This window comes from Zingiber officinale, chromosome 2A, assembly GCF_018446385.1.
Source record: "Zingiber officinale cultivar Zhangliang chromosome 2A, Zo_v1.1, whole genome shotgun sequence".
Lineage (NCBI taxonomy): Eukaryota > Viridiplantae > Streptophyta > Magnoliopsida > Zingiberales > Zingiberaceae > Zingiber > Zingiber officinale.
In genome coordinates this window covers 157279525-157300216 of record NC_055988.1, presented here as the reverse complement: position 1 = coordinate 157300216, position 20692 = coordinate 157279525, and the positions used below count along the sequence as shown (strand labels likewise).

Genomic DNA, 20692 nt, shown 5'->3' with positions numbered 1-20692 from the left:
ATGAAGGTAGAGAGAGGGGCGATGTTAAAGGGACCAATCACGATAGCATTCCAATTCCATCGATGGAAAGGCCGTATCTACAAGGGATTTTGGAATAAGAGAGCAAAAGACGGTTTGGAGAAGACATGCCATCTTGGAGTGAAGGTCGCGGCAGGCGACGATGTGGTGTAGAAGGTGGCGGCCGACGCCTCCACAGCCCAACAGCAAAACGGGGATGGTGATGCTTGATGTGGCCTTCGTCATCTCGCTTCTCCGTGACACTGTCGCCATCGGCTGGGTCGAACTGCAAACTGCGCTAAACGCTTGCAACTTGTAAATCAGGTAGCGAATTTCAGGTGGCGTTGGTTTAGCTGTTTGGGAATCTGGATTTCCAAATCTTGTGTTTACTGGTGCGAATGGAATTAAAATTTTAAAAATAAAATCTAAAAATTAAGGGAATGTTTGGTTGATATCAGGAATAGAAAAATGGAATAATAGTAAAAGATAGTATTTAGATTGTGGGTTTGAAAATGATAATTTGGGAATAATTTCTAGATTTATGGGAATCAACCAAACTCATATAATGAGTTTCATTTTTATTTCCATTCTCATTTTACTTTACTATCAAACTTATATCTATAGTCATTCCCATCATTTAACCAAACGTCACCTAAGAGTATTGATGAAACCTCTTCTCTTTGGGTTTTAATATGAATGAGAATGAAATTAAGTTTTGAATAAAAATATCCTTAATATATTTATTCATTTTTATTTCATTTCACTTTCTCTTTCATTAATTTTTCTATTAATATTTTTTCTCTCCTCATTCTCTCATTGTACTTTCTCTCTCAACATATTTTTTGTCTTCTTATTCTCTCTCATCACATATTTTCTATCACTTTCTCCCTGTATTTTGTCCTATCACACACCCTCTCCTCATTTTCTCTCTCTTCATTTTCTTCTATCACACTTTTTCTTCCATCATACTTTTTCTCCCATTACATAGTCTCTCCTTATTTTTTATCATATTTTATCTTTCATCATACTTTCTCTCTTCAATCTCTTCTATCAGACTCTTTTTCCTCATTTTCTCTCATCACACTTTCCCTCTCTTTATTCTCTCCTATCACACTCTCTCTTCTCATTTTCTCGCATCACACTATCTCTCTCGTCATTTTTTTCATCATATTTTCTCTCTTATCATACTTTCTCTCTCATCATACTTTGTCTCTCCTCATTTTCTCTGATTACACTTTCCCTCTCTTCATTTCTCTCTCAGCACACTTTCGCTCTCATCATACTTTTTCTCTTAATATCTCCTATTATGCTCTCTCTCCTCATTTTTTCTCACCAAACTTTCTCTCTCTTTATTTTTTTCTCATAATATTTTCTCCCTCACCACACTTTATCTCTCATAATTCTCTTTCATCATATTTTTCTCTCACATTCAACTTTCTCTCACATCTAATTTTTTTCTCTTATTTTCCTCTAAGGGTAAAAAAGGAAATTTAAGTTCATTCCAATTGAAATATTTAACTAACCAAATATTATTTTTTAAGAATGATACTCAAGCTAATACTCATTCCCATTCCATAATATAATGATACATATTCTCATTCAAATTCTTAGGAGTGAACCAAATGTCGCCTCAGATCCGAGGAGAAGGCGTCTACGAATTCGAGTTTCAGATGTCGCGATGTTCAATCCATTGGATCTCACTTCGGTTGGTTCAAAATTCAATTCGTACTCTTTCAAAAAAAAATCACTTCACATTATCATCAACTTTATAGAAAATATTTGGACCAAAAAAATAAAAGAGCACTCTTTTGTATTTAAATCGTCAGAATAAGCGCATTACTATTTTTTTAACTAGTCTTACTTATAGTATTATTGTAACGACTATAAATTCATGTCTACTACAAGTAGCTATGATCTAGTGACTACTGTATAATTATAGCAGTTATGACTTTATAATACATCATAAGTCACCTGACACAATACAAATGGTCACTGTACTAGACGAAACTTATCGTGATTTATCTCCTTTCCATATCACGGGGGAGAATTTTGAGGGGCCCATCGGTGTAAGGGTTATCACCTTTTTATTACAGTATTTGCTACAAAATAAACACTTCAACTCTAGTCAACACTTATAATATTATGTTTTAACAGCTATAGTTCATAGCTTCTATAATACAGTCACTTCAAAAAGCTCTCCCCGCATTAGGTAATTATAGTTTCCCAATTTATTGCCTCATAGATGGTCATGGGGCCAATCATGTGGAGTTGCTGAATGACAGATTCCATCTTTTACTACCATATAATACAGTCACTTTATCTCTATTTAATACTTGTCAATATTATATTATAGTAGCACTTTAATTTTTATCAATATCAATAACACTAATGTAATATTTAGATAACTATTATGATATGAGCACTTAATCTCTCATCAATATTGATTAGCATTGATAAACATTATATTATAGTAGTTATAAATCATAATTGATACTTTATTTCTAATTAAAACAATCAACATTGCATTATAGTAGCTACGGTCCCGTAACTACTGTAATTGTATAGTTATAGTAACTTTAAAATCGTAGCCTATAATTATGTAATAGTTATGAAATTATAGTTGTTATAATTGTATAGCAGTTATGATCTCGTAGCTACTACAATAATATAAAAATAAATGTAGTTTGGAAACAAAATATATTGATGTGAAATGTAGTGCTCTTTTGATAATAAATGAAAAAAGAGACATTCTTTTGATGATTCCAATAAAAAGAGTGTCCTTTTGACTTTTGATTAAAATATTTTTAGAAAAAAATAAAAAAAGGGTATCCCAAATTATATAAATCGTCAAAACGACATTTTTTTTTTCTTAAAAAAAGGGCAAATGACACCCCATTTTTTGAGAATACCCTTTTTAGCATTTTTTTTTAGCAACTACAATTAGTTTCTATAACTAAAAAAGTTGCATAGTAACTTCTACAATACTAGTATTGTAGTATTGAAACAATTATTTAGTAATTTCTATAATTATATAATAGTTATTTAGTAACTTCTATAACTGCATAATAACTACCTAATAGCTTGCACAACTGTTTTAGAGTGATTTTGAGTAAATTAAAATTATTTTGATAAAGTTTAAATAATTTTGACTAAGTTGATAAAATGTATTTTGATATAATAGTATTTATGGTTTAGGATTTAAAATTCAAAGTTTGGGGGTTTGGAGTTTAAGATTTAAGGTTAATTTATAATTGTGTAGCAGTTACTTAGTAGTTTCTACAACTGTTTTAAAATAATTTTGGTCAATTTCAAGTAAGTTTGATGAAGTTTAATTTTTTTTAACCAAGTTGATAAAGAGTATTTTGATGTAATAATATTCAGTGTTTAGTATTTATGGTTCAAGATTATAGGATTTAAGATTTAGAATTTAGCTATAATTTTGTAACGGTTATTTAGTAACTTTAACAATTGTGTCATAACTATCTAATAGCTTCTATAGCTGTTTTAAAGTAATTTTGATCAACTTAAAGTAATTTTTATGAAGTTTAAGAAATTTTGACTAAATTAGTAAATAATATTTTGATATAATAATGTTTTATGTATAAAAAATTTGATTTAAATGTAATAATCATTTTTTTACATTGTATCTGCTACAACAACACTAGAATAAAAGGTATTTTGGATACAAAATATCAGATATACGTCCTTTTGAGAATACAATATGAAGCACAGTCGCTTAGCTATTTGAGTTTATGATTTTGTGTGACTTATATAGATTATACTAATTTTATGTTTTTGTAGTAAGGAAATTATATTATTAAATGAATTTCTTGTTATTAGTTTTGATTGTTACTAAATGAAATCATAATATTTTTATGTGTAGTATTTACATGTGGTATTATAATTATGTGTGATATATGTATGTGGTATTATAATTATATGATGCTAAAATTGTTTGAGTTTTGATTTTATATTTGTGTGGTGCTGATAATTATGTCGTTAATATCACATCCTAACAGTACCATACATTGTGAATACTCTTAATCACATCACGCAATATACGTTGTCGATGTCTTATGACTTTTAACAGCTTATAGTTGTACACTGTGTGATGTACACTGTGGATAGAATAATTATAAAATATAGAAAACCAAATTTGTTGTAATGTGAACACAATACTAAGTAAGGTGGGCATGCATAAGTAAAAAAATAATGTGATTCTTATTTCAAATCCCTCATTTCTAACAAATCCTCTAGAGGTGGAGAAATCTCAAAAATAATCTAAAAAATTAAATGTACAAAAATGAATAACAAATGTATGGCACCAAATAGAGATTACAATTAGACACCCTTAGTTGCTAATGATCGTTAGCATTCGTGAGTGCAACACATCAGCACAAAGCACAAAAAGAACTTCAGAGAGCACAAAGAGAGTTATCGAGAGAGATTGATACTCAAACATGTGCCTCGAGCCTTCTTTTATAGAGCCAGAGTCGATGTTGAGTTGACACTACTCTAGTCGACTAGAAACTCTCTCGTCAATTGGACAATGATGACATGGCTGCAAATTTTATCTAATAGATAACATCGTCCGAGATCTCCAGTCGACTAGACTCCCTCTAGATTGCTGGATTTCACCATCTTTGGTTGCCTAGAAGTTATCTCTGGTCACCCAAATGTAGAGGTCACTTGGTTCCTTGTGTTAGATATGTCACTTAAATAATAATTAAATAATAAATGTTAATTAAGAAACAATCATATAGGATTTTTTTTTTTAAGAATTTTTAGAATTTTTCAAGATTTAAACTGAATTTGTATAACATATTTAAAGGATAAATTTATTAGGCTTTGAGGAAACTTGTTTAGAATATCACTTAAGTGGAACTTGATTTAATTAATTAACTTAAGTACATAAATTAAAACCTAGGTTTCATTCTCCTCATTTCCTTACCTGAACCCTATTTCCCAATCCACGCCCTCTCCCTCTCATGTCACCGCACCACCCTGATTCGCCCAACGCCGTCATTCCCGCCACACCACCGATCGATCCACTATTGGCCTACCCGTGGCCATCTCCCATGCAGTTAGCCATTGCTGCCCCATTCGTGTGAGGCCAGGGCGGCAACGCCACAGCCTAGGGTGGATATTCGGTTAATTCGGTATTAATTTTATATAAATTCTTTTTATTATCTTTTTAAATAAATTTGGTTAATTCGGTGTTAATCGAAATAACTGATTTTAAATTTGATTCAGTTTATTCGATTTTAGTAAAATTTTGATTCGATTCGGTTAGCCAATATTAAATCGATTTTCAGTTAATTTGATTAATTTATGGACTGAATTAACCGAATGCTCACCCCTAGCCACAGTTGTCGCCTCACATTTTGTCCGCCCACCGTGGTCGGATGCGGTCAATATGGCCTGAGGCAGGCGACCAGACAGAGCTAGTCATGGCCACCGCTGCCAGCCCGTAGTCACAACCAACTCCGCAACTACCAAGGCCAGCCCAATAATTCTCGCGGTCAGCCAGATGCTACTATCCCTACTTTGTCAGTTGTTGCTCTATCGGATAAGAGCCGTCGTCGTCGGCCCACAACAGACTGCCACATCCCATAGTGTGTTGGATTGTAGAAGTTGTTATAGGGGGGTGAATAATGATAAAAAATTCGTTATCGAATTAGAGTAAGCAGCGGAAAAAGCAGAAAACACAATGCTAACGCAAACCAGTTTTACTTGGTTCGGAGCCTTCATCGACTTCTACTCCAAGGCTCACACTCGTCGAGTGCTTTCGTTGGGCAATGCACTAGCAATTCAAAAAATATTTACAAATGAAAGTACAAGGAATCGTTAAAAAATATATCGACAATAATTAAAAATAACTTGAGCTGCAAGTTGTCGGAGAAGCGTCATCGCGTTGCAGGAGCAGAGCGCAATAGAGCAGTCGTAGGAAGCAGTTATGTTCATAGCTTTAGAGGAAGGCTCCTTTTATAGGAGTGCTCCGGGCGCCTGGACTGTAGTGTTGGCCTAGCCAATCAGTGACCTCCACGTTGCGATGAGGATAATTTTTGCCTTTCGGGCGCCCGGACCAACTTCGGGCGCCTGGATCCCTTCCGGGCCCCCTGGACCACCATTTTCTAGAAAATCATTTTCCTACAAGAAAATGTTATTCCAAGGCAAAAATATAATTTATACTACCCTGAAAACAAAGTGTTAGCACAATTATATTCAAACAGAGTAGTAATTATTTTCTGTCTCCTCGAGATCAGAATCTAGTCAAGATCTCAACTTAGACTTCCAAAATGGATCTAAGTTGGATCAATATCTACTATTCCCTCGGACGGGGAATGCGTCCTCACCAAGTCACTCCCCTCTAATGACTTACCTTAACTTACCTGCCAGACATTCGGTCAGCCCGTCGACCTATCTGATCTTCGTGCTAGCTACCTGGTCAGCCCATCGACCGAGCTGAACTCCCCTGCAACATTAAGTTAGCGCAATAGATAAGGCAAAATAATGTTAACATAATTTAAGTATAACCTATGGTTGTCTCCCCCTAGGGTTGTCTAACTTCACTTACTAGGACTTCCATTATCTGGCTTCACTCACCAGGACTTCCTCCACCTAGCTTCACTCACTAGGGTTGGGCTTCACTCACTAGGACTTCCACCACCTAGTTTCACTCACTAGGGTCTGACTTCACTCACCAGGACTTCCACTACCTAACTTCACTCACTAGGGACTGGCTTCACTCACCAGGACTTCCACCACCTAGCTTCACTCACTAGGGTCTGACTTCACTTACCAGGACTTCCACTACCTAGCTTCACTCACTAGGGTCTGACTTCACTCACCAGGATTTCCACCACCTAGCTTCACTCACTAGGGTCTGGCTTCACTTCTCTCTTCCAAACATCAAGTCCTGTTTGGATTAATCCTTGGTCAATTTGACCAGACTTAGGTATATTGTCAAACATCAAAATCTTAGAGGTCGACTGCACCAACATTGTGTTGTCGAAGAAGAAGAAGAGGGAAAACGAAGTTATATCCGAGTCCAGATAGATTGTATACAACCCTTTGTTTTTCAAGAATCAAATCAAGGTTCTTGGAACTCAAAGTGAATCGTTCTAATGTATCCTTGAATTCTTTGACTTGATCTTTTAAAATCGAATTCTCTTCCTTAAGTTGTTGGACTTGAGTTGAGGTTCCATCTTGGTTAGTTAAGAAACTTAGGTTAGTTACTTCCTTAAGGGCTATTACATCCTTTTGGAGTGACTTAACCGAGATATTAGACTTAGCTAATTTATGCATCAAATAATTTATCAAATTATACAACTTGCCTACTTGAGGGGAACTCACAGTATTGTTTGGCCCTTCAGAAATAGATACGGATTAGTGGCTTCACTCAGACTCAGCTTCTGATTTATACTTGGACTTGGTTTTGACAACTTAAGCTTGTACCGGTAGAGAAAGGAAGCTCACTTGAGCTTGTTCATCTTCATCCGACTCTTCCGATGACTCGGACCATGTTGCTTTCAGAGCCTTCCTTTTTCTTTGCTTTTTTAGAAATTTTCAAACTCGGCTGACTAGTTCAAAAGTGATCTCTTTGTTGTCTTCTAAGTGCACATTAAATTCTTATTTAGGTTGGAATTTGGATTTCAACTTCTAAGTCTTGAATTTTCCTACAAGTAAAGCAATATCTTTTTCCACCGGGAGTGCATTAGTATATTCTTGTAACTCAAAATAAAAAAATAATTCATTTAACCTAATAATTGAAAGGTCCTTGGAAACCTTGTGTTGTGACCAAAGGATGTCTACATATCTCTATAATAGCATGATATTGTCCACTTTGGGCCGAGACCCTCATGGCTTTGTTCTTAGGCTCTACTTAAAAGGCCTCATGCCAATGGAGATTGTCACGCCCTGGGAGAGTCCCCGCCGGTAAAATTTCGACAGCATCTCCCCTGTACAGGTGACAATTTGAAACTTGTCTACAAGCCCTCAGGACCTCTCAATCCTCGGCCAACACAGTCGGAACATATACAATAATTAAATAAACAATCCACATAATTTATATAGTATAGCCTCCCGCTGACAATCATAACCACACAATTTAATAAAAACCTACTCCACTACAACAAGGAAAACACAATCCATAACGTAAAAACTACCGCAGCAAAAAACATGGGCATCATACCCGAATCACAATATAAAATCCACGAGTGCAAGACACACGCATCACCAGTATGTATATACATAACGAGAAAATAAAGACTGAAAATAGAAAATCGTCACAACACGGAGTGGGGACTAGTGATTGGAACCTCCTGACAGTTTCAACCTGAAATAGGAAATAAGCAACGGGGTGAGTTCAAAAACTCAGCGGGTATCAAACTGACATACATAATAAGATATAACTATCAGTAATAATCATGGAGTACAGTCTCTAGATAAATAACATGAAATGAAAAAACTAAACAAGGGGAGAAGCTGTACTCACCATGACCTCTTATCCGGATATAAGGGTCGTCAGACCAAATATCTCATGTCTCCTGTGTTAGAGTGTATACTAAAAGCCTAGCTTTTGTATAAATATTTATTTAGAAATAAAAAATCACAATGGTCAAATACCTACATTTATTTGTTAAGTGTAGTTGTTCAATTAATTTATATTGTAGATAACATGGTGTGTGGTGTCACACACAGAAAATCATGTTATCAGTTATTTATAAATTATAAATAATTGCTCACAACTAAGATGGAAAGGAACAAACCACTGAAATAGTCGTAGTGTAATTATGTATTAATTTATCTTGACTAATAAATTACACTAGTACACTCTAAGTGTATTGAGTAGGACCATTTTAGGTAAGTTCTTTTTATACTGATTTGATAAAAGAACTAGACCTTAGTTATTATGTAAGTGTGTGCTCTTAATCCTAATATAATAACAAACACATATATTTAGTATTTGTTTCTTTGACTTATCAATGGGTCAGATTTAGCTCGATAAATCGATAAGCACGATAAGTTGAGAAATGATATTACTTATAGTGTGTGTTGTTGATTATAGAATGAAACTATGTCTTAGTAATCTAGGTTGAGAATGACCCCAAGAGGAGCTCAGAAGGATTGTTATGTTAAACCCTGCAAGTGGACTTAGTCCGACATGACGATGAGGTTGAGTGGTACTACTCTTGGACTAAGATATTAATTAAGTGAGTTGTCAGTAACTCATTTAATTAGTGGGCATTCGATATCTTAAACATAGGGAGACTAACACACTCATAATAAGAAGGAGCCCAAAATGCCCAAAATATAATTTGGGATTGGTGCGGTAGTTCAATAATAATTCTTTAGTGGTATGAATTATTATTGATGAAATTAAGTTGTGTATTCGGGGTGAACACGGGAAGCTTAATTTCATCGGGAGACCAAAACCAATTCCTCCTCTTGGTCCCTATCGTAACCTCTTGTATATAGAGAATTATACCCATTTCTTACCCATCCTAATGGGGCTGGCCAAGCTAGCTTAAAACCCAAGCTAGGGTCGGCCAAGATCAAAGGATTGAGCCAAGTTAATTGGTCAGCCATAGCTTGGAGCCCAAGCTTGATTGGTCGACTATATTAAAAAGGATTTTATTTTTATTTAAAATTTTTTCTTAATGTGGATATCATGGTTTTAAAAGAGAGTTTAAAATTTAAATCTTTTCTTTTATAGCATTCTACAAAGGATTAAGAAAAGATTCGAAATCTTTCATTATTTGTAGATTGAAAGGTGGATTTTAATTTTAAGAAAACTTTCCTTTTTAACCATGTTCATGATTTAAAAGAGAGTTCAAAAAAATTAAATATTCCCTTTTATAAGTTTCTACAGAAGATTAAAAAAAGATTTGATATCTTTCCTTATTTGTAGATTGAAAGGAGATTTTAATTTTTAGAGATAACTTTCCTTTTTGGAAATCATCCACATGATTAAAAGAAAGATTTTAATTTATAAAATTTCCTTTTTACAAACCACCATGAAGGAAAAAATTATTGGAATTTTTTTTTATAAATTTCCGAAAATAAATTAGAAAGTTTTAATTCTTGTGTTAATTAAACTCTCCTTGTTTTGGAGTTTATAGTGGCCGACCATGATATATGAGAAAAGATTTTTAATTTTAATTAATTAAATTTTCTTTTTCATGGCAAAAGAATTAAGGAGTTTTTATTAAAATTTCCTTATTTGCCAAGGCCAAGGATTATAAAAGAGGGGGTAGAGATGTCTTCATGGCTAACGACTCTATTCTTTTTTCTCCTCTCTTTTCCTCCTTGGTGTGGCCGGCCTTAGGGTCTCTTCTTCTTCTTCTCTTCTCTTCCTCCTTTGTGGCCGATGACATCAATACAAGAGAAATCCATGGTGGCCGGTTCTAGCTAGGAGAAGAAGGAGAGAAAGGAGTTTTTGTTTCTAGCATCCCTTGGAGCTTAGTGGTGGTGGTCGGACCTCTACTTCTCTTGGAGAATTATGGTGGCCGAATCTTGCTTGGAGAATAAGGTGGCTTAGGTAGATTCTCATCGCGGTAGATCGTTGCCCACACAACGTCCGGGATAAGAAGAGGAATACGGTAAAAGATCAAGAGGTTATTTGCTTACAAAGAAAGGTATAACTAGTAATTGTTTTCCGCATCATACTAGTTTTCTTTCTATAGTTATTTTTGGAAATACCAAACACAAGAGGCATATGATTCTAGAGTTTTCAAATTTGTTTCGAAGTTGTATTTCTTTTCTTTTATTTTTCGAATTTGTGATTCGATTGTTCTTTTTGGTTAAACCTAGAATTATTTAAGGAAATTAAATATTAACTTTCCTTAAAAGGCTTTGTCTAGGTGGTGGTGGTTGCTCCCATATCCAAGAAGGTCATGTGTCTCGCCATGCAGTCTTGGAAGCCAATTTTGAAAATTAATATTTAATGGAATTAATAACATAGGTGGATTTGAATCAATAATGTTAAGTTCCGCTTGCGATTCAAATCTAAACCATTAAGAACAGATAAGTTAAATTTGGAATCAATGATGTTAAGTTCCGTCTGCGATTCCTAATTTAACTTCTAAAGAACACAATAGGTTATTTAAGGAAATGTTCGACACTTGTACAAAATTTTTGTACAGTGGAACCGGTATGATTTTCCTAGGACTAACCAATATCCTGTATGCATGTCAATCATATGCAACCATCAAAATGCAGCATTCAAAATACAGCAATCACAAGTAATAAATGTAATCCATGCATATGATGCAAATGTCCTGGTCACCCCTGATGCAGTCAGCCATCTCAACGCGATGGTGAGACCGAGTGGGTAGGGCTATGACAATTGTGCACTCTGCCATCACTACTCCTGAGTGACCAAGTAGACAGGATGTTGTCGGAGTACACCTATCCTCTTACCCCAAACATAGTGGGGGAGCCGAGGCACTCATCTCCCTATTTCATAGTCAAGAGAAGGGATCCTTGCCCGCTACCACGCTAAAGTCATCGCTACCCATAAGCGGACCAGCGGAGCCCTGACAGAGCAAACTGCAAACACACCCTGCCTGAAATACTACTAACCCATGAGTGGTTGTGTGTGTGCATGTCATGTAATTGGCGATGTGCACAACAACAATGGAGCCGACAATCGCACAGCTTGCAATCATGCAAAATGGTGCATGACACTAAGCATGTAAATCCTGAAAATACCAGCCTCCTCATAATGTGTACCAAAAAGGAAACTAAGTCCATAACAATGATCTAGGTACACATGCCAGATGATAAACCTAGGTACACATGCCAAGTAATAAAATTGGGTACACAAGCCAAGTATATATAATAGCTAGACATGTATCCGGTAACGCATTGTATGTCACTACATAAGTACACATGGAAAGAATCAAAAAGGACATACACATAAATGCACAACAGATAACAAAATAGGTATACTACAGGTATCAAGTAGTGACATACCAAATAGATATAGATATAATTATTACTACTAGTTATAACCTACTAAGCATATCAGAATGATAATATCAAAAGATAAGTCAAAGGTACCTGCCTTAAAAATGGAGATCGTATTCAAAAGATTTCACGTGAAGACTCTTGTCTCGAATCAAAGTCCTGCAAATCAAACGTATAATTTAGCTACTCTAATATGTATCTAGTAGCTAAATCAAATTCCTATTAAACTAAAAAACCTTAATTCATTCATTGATCTTGGTTAACTAAATAAATCGGATCCATCTTGAAGCCTAGATTGAATCCAACATATAACCTCAATCGTTCTGAAACCACATGATCAGCTATCCTTAACCATACCAGCATTAATTAGGATTAAGCTAAAATAAGAATCCAATTCCAATAGCTTACCTTATTACAAGTCTTCTCTTGTTGACGCACCGCCAGGAAGATCAACTGCTAGAAATTGCTAGCCGGAGGTACTTGCTGCTGGAGAATGATGGTCCAGGCTGTGGATTGCTCTCGAACAGTGATGCCTGGATCTACAGTGGAGTTGCTAATCTGCAACATAAACGTCCCAAACCAGCAGTAAGTATAAACAACACCTCACATCAAGCTATCACAGATTTTATCAGTGTATAATTCAGATTAATCAATTCGTTACCTATTTGGCAACACACGACTCGATGGTTAATCGGAGAAGAAGGATGGTCGGAGTCGCGGCGCAAGAGTGAAACTAGGGCAAAGGGGAGGCGCTCGGTGGTGAAGATGGGAGAGCTCAAGCCTCCAGTGGCCGATGATCGACTGGCGCCAATTCAGTGGCTGATGTGGTGTCGAAGCATATCAGGGCGAAGAAAGGGGGATTCGGGTGGAAGCTAGGGCACATATCCTCTCCTTAGTCGAAGATGACTCCGAGGAAGGAAGGAAGAAGCTTGGCCGACGGTGGCATCGGAGTGCGTCCGTGCGGAGATGGCCGAGGAAGAAAAGAGGGAACCCGCAAGGGAGAGGGCTCGGGCGATGGATTTTGTACGCGTGGGAGAAGAGGCGTCGGGAGGTGGCATCGTCGGTTGGGGAAGGCGATCGGTTGGGGAAGAGGAAGGGGTCGGCATGAGGTGGAGAGGATTCAGCGTCACGAGGGGGAATCGACGTGGGGGAACCTAGGGCATGAGTAAGGAAGAGAAGGAAAAGAAATGGAATGTTATAAAGTTAAGGTTTTTAATTAAATCCTAGGTTAAATTCCTCAATCAACTCCCATTTTTGGGTATTCCAAATATGCTTTTCCCAATCTTATAAATTCATCCCCTTAAACTCATCATACGAGCTCCAAAATATTCTCAAAAAATTCTTAAAAATTTCTAAAAGTTCTGTTAAGGTCATTCGTCTATTAAACCTTATTATTTAATTATTACTTTAGGTATCATATTTTACAGAGATATCCTATATCCTTTTTAAACTCATGATCTTTACCAAATCTTTTCAATGTGAGACTTTGATTTAACCCTAACAATACTCCCCTCAAATGAATGACCACAATTACTCTCATGGTCTGGGACTCCCCGTGAGCATCTATTTACCCTGACCTGCTCTGGGACTCCCTGCAAGCATCCACATCCGGTCACTTTGACCTACTCCAAGTCTCCTTGTGAGCATCCGGTCACCCTAACCTATTCACCTCCCCGCAAGTATCCGGTCACCCTGACCTGCTTTGAGCCTCCCCATGAGCATTAGTCACTCATGACCTACTTCGGGACTCCCTGTAAGCATTCGGTTACCCTGACCTACTTGCTCGATCTCCTGTAAATATCTAGTCACTCTGACATGCTTCGAGCCCCCTACAAGCATCCGATCACCTTGACCTGCTCCGAGCCTACCCTCAACTTTGTTCAAGGCCATCCCACATGACATCTGGTCTGGACCCTAGCTCTGATACCATTTGTTGCATCCAAAGGATGTCAATATATCTTCACAATGGTATGATATTGTCCACTTTGGGCCTAGACCCTCATGGCTTTGCTCTTGAGCTCTCCTTAAAAAACCTCATGCTAATGGAGATATCCTATATCCTTTTTAAACCCATGATCTTTATTAAATCTTTTCAATGCGGAACTTTGATTGAACCCCACCACCTTGTAGGCATCTACTACAGATGCCCATAAGGTATTCCTAGGAAAGGCTTGTAGTGTATATCTTATAATATCGTGATTCCCCACTTTATGTCCAATCAAGTAGAGTCCGTTTAGATCTTAGGTCCGGGCGTGTAGTTAACTTACTGATTCTCCGTTATGTACTTTGATGTTATATAATTTATTTAATAACAGATCTTTCTTACATACCTTAGCGTTGAAGTTTCCTTCGTGAAGTTCAATCAACTTTTGCCAGAGATCCTTTGCGTTGTTGAATGGTCCAACTCAATTCAGCTCATCTTTGGTTAGTCTGCATTGTAAGGCTCGAGTCGCCTTGGCATCTACCTCAATCTTTTTCATCAAATGTGTGTCCCAGTTTTAACATGAAATAAGTGCTTCGGTGCCGTCGACTAGTAGGGAGAAGCTTGTTTGGATGATGATCTACATTTCTACCTAGGTCTTCAGATGTACTCCATCTGATCTTTTCAGTATTTGAAATTCTCGTCGGAGAAAAGAGGCAGGCATGCGGTACTGTAACCTTCTTTGTGGGCCATTTGAAATCGACGATCTTGCAAAAACAAAAATCAATAAAAAGTGTACCAAGACTTAGTCTTGGATTAGTAATGTGGTATAAAAGACTTATGAAAACCTAAAGAACTTGAGTGGTCTTACACCAACTTCGAGAAACGAAAAAACTCAATTAAAAGATATTGATCGGAAGGGGTGATAACACAGATGCTGATCTAATCTGAAAAACTCAAGATGCAAAACCGGAAAAAAAGTGTAAGAATATTTTTAATAGCTAAAAACATGATTTTTTTTACTCGAAAAATGATTTCACCAATTCAGAGCGACTCTACTCTGATATCAATTGTTGGATTGAAAACGTTAGAGGGGGTGAATAGTACTCATGACTTTTCACATTTTTCGTAAAAGACTCGGATTAATTAAAGTAGTGGAAATAAAAGAAACAATGCTAACATTTTTTTGTTTTACTTAGTTCGGAGTCTGTGACGACTCCTACTCTAAAGCTCGCGATCAACAATAGCTTTTGTTGGGAAATTCACTATCAATTTAAGGTATTACAAAAATAAATACAATGAGATAGTAGTTTAAGTGCTATAAAAAATTATACCGACAACTTAAGGATTCAGAGAGTCATGCTTTCGGTTGTCGGATCAGTGTTATGGCTTCGGAGAGTTGTCTTGGGAGCAGCGCGCAAGAATGAAGTTGTAGCACAAGTCAAATTAAAGTCTTGTTGAGTTCTTGGTCGAGCACTGCTTTTATTAAGCGTTGAGGGCGCCTCCCATTGCATTCAAGGCACCTTCAGATGCAAATATTGTTGGGGTTGTAAGGTTGTAAATATAATCCCATATTGAAAGCACATGGAAAAGATCATGTGTTTATAAGAGAAAAGATATTTTCATTAGCATGAGACCTTTTGGGGAGAACTCAAGAGAAAAGCCATACGAGCATAGGCCTCTTTATCCTCTAGAGGGTGCCTTCCAAGCGCTTCGGGTGTCTTCCATGCGTTCCAGGATGCCTTCCTAGAGTGAAAACCTTATCCCCAAGGTTTATCTATGTGAGGGCACCTCCGCCCTATCTAGGGCGCCTTCCACCAGATCTGAGGCGCCTCCAAGCAACTCTAAGGTGCCTCGAGCACTGTTCACTCGAGGCTAACTTATGTGTTTCAACTCCTACAAAATATGTTAATCCAAATATACAAAGATACCCTGCAAAATAGAGTTAGCATTATACCAATATAGTATTTATTAATTTGACAGTCTTTGGACTGTCAGATTCTGAATTTTGGATTTTTCGAAAACTCTATGTCGAATCGACGCCTATTTTTCCCTCAACAGGGAATGCGTCCTTACCTACTCCTCTTAGGAGAGTTTACCTTTTGTCAAATCAGTCCTCTAAACTGTTTAAGCTTTTGCTCAGCATCCGAGACATTAGGACTTTCTGCTGGACGCTCGATCCTCGATCCATCCAGTTTTCTGCTTGGTGTCTGCGACCCCCAGGACTTCCGCCTAGTATTTTCGACCCTAGGATTTCTTTCTGACGTCCTCAACCTGTCAAGACTTTGCCCAGTCCCATGAACCATGACTTCATTGCCTAGTTGCAACTAGAACTTTCCACCTGCCTAGTGTCTAGTAGGACTTTCCACCTGTCTAGTGTCCGATAGGACTTCTTTGTTTAGCCTCAATTAGGACTTTTACTTTACCTAAAATTATTTAAGATTTTTTTTATATACTCAATTAAATTTGTTAGAATAATAATACAATTTAACTTTAAATCTGTACCAATATTAAATTATAAATTTGATTAGTTAGAGTTTCTAGTACCAACACTTAGGGCATGTTGCAATAATGTGTGGTGAGCAATTCGAGGTTAATGATCATTTGTTTATCAATTGTCCAAGAACTCATAGCTAAAAGATCATACGTGAGTTAGCTGGACTTCCAATGAGGGAAATATTTTTTTTAAGGGTAGCTTTGAGTGCGGTGGAATGAAAAGAATAACAAAATTTTTAGAAAGCAAGATGCTCAGCTAGCTAGGAATCTATTTCTAGCTTGATATATATATATATATATATATATATATATATATATATATATATATATATATATATATATATATACCCGTTACAATACCTTTATTATAATTTTAAACTCAACAATAATGTAATTGAAATAAAAAAATTAAAATATCATAATACTTTTTATTTTAACTACTATTATCTAATTAAATAATATTAATATTTATATCTTAAATTTAGGATATTACTAGAGCCAATTGTGCTGAATATGTTGATATACTACTATTAACTGAGTATGGTTGCAAATTAATAAACGATTAATTCTAAAGATTATTTATATTATTTTAAAAATACATGAAAAATGAATAAATAGAAAATAAAAAAAATAAAAGACCAAAGTTTATTTTGTAGTTTTTCCAATGACATTTAGAGTTATTTGAACAAGTGTAAAATCATGTTATCAAAGAATTATTCTACATTTAATTGACTAAGACTGAGTTTATGCAAGATAATTTGTCTTTTTGTGATTGAAAAAGTTTTGCAGTTTGAAATACTTGAATGTCAAATAAAAATACAAACGATATCAGATTTTTAATATGGCCGCCTTCTGCACATCAAATAAAAAGAAACTTCCTCACAAGTCTAAGTAACTAACCTAAAAAAATTCATCAATTTTTAGTAATTTATTTTAAAAAATATTAGAAATCATGATGTTTAAATTTTAAATTTTATAAAACAAATTTAACTTTTACATAAATTTTTATTACAAATATTTTCACAAAAAGTGGTGATTTGCAAATTGAGATTTTTATTATTTTCTGAATTAAATTTGGATTTTATAAACAATCATTATAACTTATCATGATTTTCAAAATGTTCTCGGCAAAGCTTAGGAAAAAATGCCCTCCCCACACTGGTCAACTACAACTTTCTAATTTATCTCCTCACAGATAGTCATGGGGGTGACCGTATGGAACCGCTGGGTAGCGAATTCCAGTACCTTTTGCTACTATTATTTTTAAAATCTTATAATAGCAATTCTAATATTTTAGAAATTAAAATTATATATTTTAATACAATTCATTGTGAAGACTTAATTCTCACAAATTCAAGTTATACAAAATAAAACTTTAAGAATTTATAACTAAAATTCAACTTTGATAACATTTTTTTTATAAAAATGAAAGATTTTTGTTGTTATGCTAATTTGTATGCTAATTTTGGCTTCATGTATTAAATATTTTTAGAAATCTAGCGGATAAATGAAGACTTATAAAAATGTTGAAATTGCTCAAAGGAACAAGCATAGCTTTGCAACCAAAATTTAATAAAAAATGGTTAGTAATTAACTTGTTGTGCAAGTTGCCTTCTCATCATGACACTTAACCAATGCATTATACTTGACATACGGACGAAGAAAAGGCACCATAAATTGGCAAATTAAACGATCAATAACTTTGTAACATTTTTATTTTTATCCTATATATCGCTCCATAATAATAAACTAGCACGAAAATAATTCAAAGGACCCTCAATTTCATCTTCCATTTCCATTATGCTATCAATCAACAAGTAGTTAACAAGTCAATTATCACAATTATATATATATATATATATATATATCTAATACTGATGGATATTACACCATTATCATCTCTATATGCTTGTTGGAAATAAGAGTGGAATTCAAGACACGCAGACATCACTGGTGTACTAAATAAGTCCTGAACTGAGAAATGATGAAGGAACACCATCAAGTGAAGTTACGAAATTGCAAAATGAAAGTATGTAGGAACAAACAGAATTTAGAATATATTCTCTCGTGGGGGGGGATCTTTCTTGATTGTTAGGCACAAGATTGAAGATAGGCAATTGTGACATCTATCTCCTTTTTTTTCTTGTCAATATTGATTCTAACAACTATTCATAAAGTAATCTCAATCACAAGAAGAAGCGTTAGACCCAATACAGTCCAAATAAGATATATCAAGCCTTCCCAATTGCTTCCCTCACCTCAACTATATATCTAACCTACAATATCTTCAATTTACGATGCATCCATCCATCAGAATTAATTAAGAAATATATGCACATAACTGATTAAACATGACAGAAATCCAGTAACAAAATAAGCCTAAAGTAGTAATTGAATCACAATTCATTTAAGTTATATGTGTTTGTAGATTCTCATCAAGTAACTGATTTGGTGACTTATGCACTACTATATCTTCATACCGTTCAGTATTCATCACACTTCTCTCTGTTTTCTGCCTGGACTTCTTTTAATAATTCCAAGATTGTAGCTTAAGACTTAGGATTGAAATTTAAAGAGATGACGTTTACGATCGATCGCATGAGAGACACTTGCTCTTCGAGGCACCTGATGTAATCTGCCGTCTCATCCAGCAGCTCGGCAGAATCCATGCCGTCACAGCCAGGCACCAGCCTCCGAAGCACATCTGCACCATCTTGACAATCCTCTTCCAACCTAACTGCCCTCTTCCGAGGACGTTGGAGGATGACAGTGCGCTTTCTCAAGCTCCCTCTTCGGGGCTTCTGGCGAAGCAGTGCCCTGCTCCAGGCGCTGTGTGCTCCGGTCGACAGTGCCATGGACGTGTAGGCAGCGCACCGAATCCGGTGGCACCGAAAGACAAAGGTGGAGTGGGTGGTGGTCTTCTGGATATGGGAGAGGGCTCCGAGGAAGTGGAAGGCCATGATCATCGGCTTGGAGATGGAGGAGTTCTCTGGGTCCATGTTAGGGTTAGGGTTTGCGAAGCTTACAGTGGATCTATATCTCTCTGAATCCACGTAATATATAGTGAGAGAGAAGCTAAAAGTATGGGAATAAAGAGGAAGCTGATCGCAGTGAAGAGAATAGAGAGAGAGAGGGAGGCAGAGGTGGGGCTTTTTAAAGCTAGCGAAGGGGGTGTTTGTGTCTTAGGATTGCTGCTTCCCTGACAGGCTAGAGGGGCCTCCTTCAATCTCTCTTCTCTCTCGCTCGCAAAATAACAAAACCAATTCATGATCAACATGTATGCATGGAGATGTTAACATGGAAATTAAAGAGGACGCTTGAAAAGGGAAAGAAAGAGGGAAAGGAGTGGCGGTGGTGATTCTGGTGATGGTGGTGGGGACAAGGGAAGGCAAACCACCACGTGAGTGCACATGGAAGGATGACCCACTTGGTGTGGTTGATGGGAACATCATCTTCTTTGCTTTCTGCCTTTATCCTGGCACTTGTTTCTTGAGTTGTTCTCATGTCCATACCATGCCGATCTCTTTCTTCCCCTCGTTAATTATTGCTATATATGGGCTAGTTATATGTGCAAATATTAGAAACCTATATGATATATGTGCTTAATTAGAGGTATAGCATCGAATCATATTCCATTGCATTAGATTATATGTGTATACATATACAGTCCTAGATTAATTTCGTTGGAACTCACAATATTCGACTTTGCTGTAACCCAAGTTACATATTGAAAAGTTGGATATAAATATATTGGAACAACATGGAATAATATGCCTGGGAAATTAATACAGTGATATATGGTCAGTTCCTTATTTTATGTGGTATACATGTACAGAGACATAAATATCTGCAAGTCAAATTCATAAACAATCTTAATCAATGATTTGTGTGAATGAGTCTCATTAGTAGATGTGAAGATACTTGATCGTGTGAGTCACTGGATGAATATGAAAGAAGTACAGGTCTTCCTATACATAGTAATCTAATCCTAATTAGGTAGAGAGCTGGAGGGGAGGGATGATTAATAGCTTCATTCGTTTTTCATGGTGATTTGTAGCGGAAACTTGAAGACAAAGACTCACGAATACTAACGTCTGGATTTTATTTGGTATTCGTCTTCTTAAGGTGACTAATCCAAAGGTCTACTCCTCACTCATAGCTACACTATGAGAGCCTCTTTCTTAGAGACAGACAAATCTCGTACAAGCTCAAATATGAGAATGTAAACAAGAAAACACATAAAATTACATAAGAAATCGAAAATGATTTTAGAATCTTGCTTTGCTTGCTCTTTTCTTGTTTTGA

General features: G+C 36.0%; 2 protein-coding genes across 3 annotated transcripts in view; both read right to left on the bottom strand.

Moving 5' to 3' along the window:
• Nucleotides 1-350, bottom strand: part of LOC122042874 (bifunctional aspartokinase/homoserine dehydrogenase 1-like) — a 68300-nt gene extending 67950 nt beyond the window's left edge. Inside the window, exon 1 of one of the 2 annotated variants that reach the window (XM_042603248.1) lies at nt 130-350. In XM_042603248.1, the coding sequence (XP_042459182.1) occupies nt 130-270 (141 nt within the window). In that variant the 5' untranslated portion in view covers nt 271-350. The remainder of the gene's footprint in view (nt 1-129) is intronic. The other variant, XM_042603247.1, reaches the window with a different exon arrangement.
• Nucleotides 351-12426: 12076 nt separating this feature from the next.
• Nucleotides 12427-19386, bottom strand: LOC122044168 (transcription factor IBH1-like). The gene is made up of 2 exons (XM_042604701.1): nt 18997-19386; nt 12427-12528 (listed from the first exon to the last, which is right to left on the bottom strand). Exons 1-2 carry the CDS (start codon nt 19384-19386, stop codon nt 12427-12429), a joined length of 492 nt encoding a protein of 163 aa, XP_042460635.1.
• Nucleotides 19387-20692: the final 1306 nt, after the last annotated feature.

Coding starts and splice junctions, on each gene's coding strand:
- LOC122044168 (XM_042604701.1), bottom strand. CDS start 19,386: ATGGACCCAGAGAACTCCTCCATCTCCAAGCCGATGATCATGGCCTTC. Junction 12,529..18,996: donor TCAGGTGCCTCGAAGAGCAA/GTGTCTCTCATG, acceptor TTTATGTTGCAG/ATTAGCAACTCCACTGTAGA.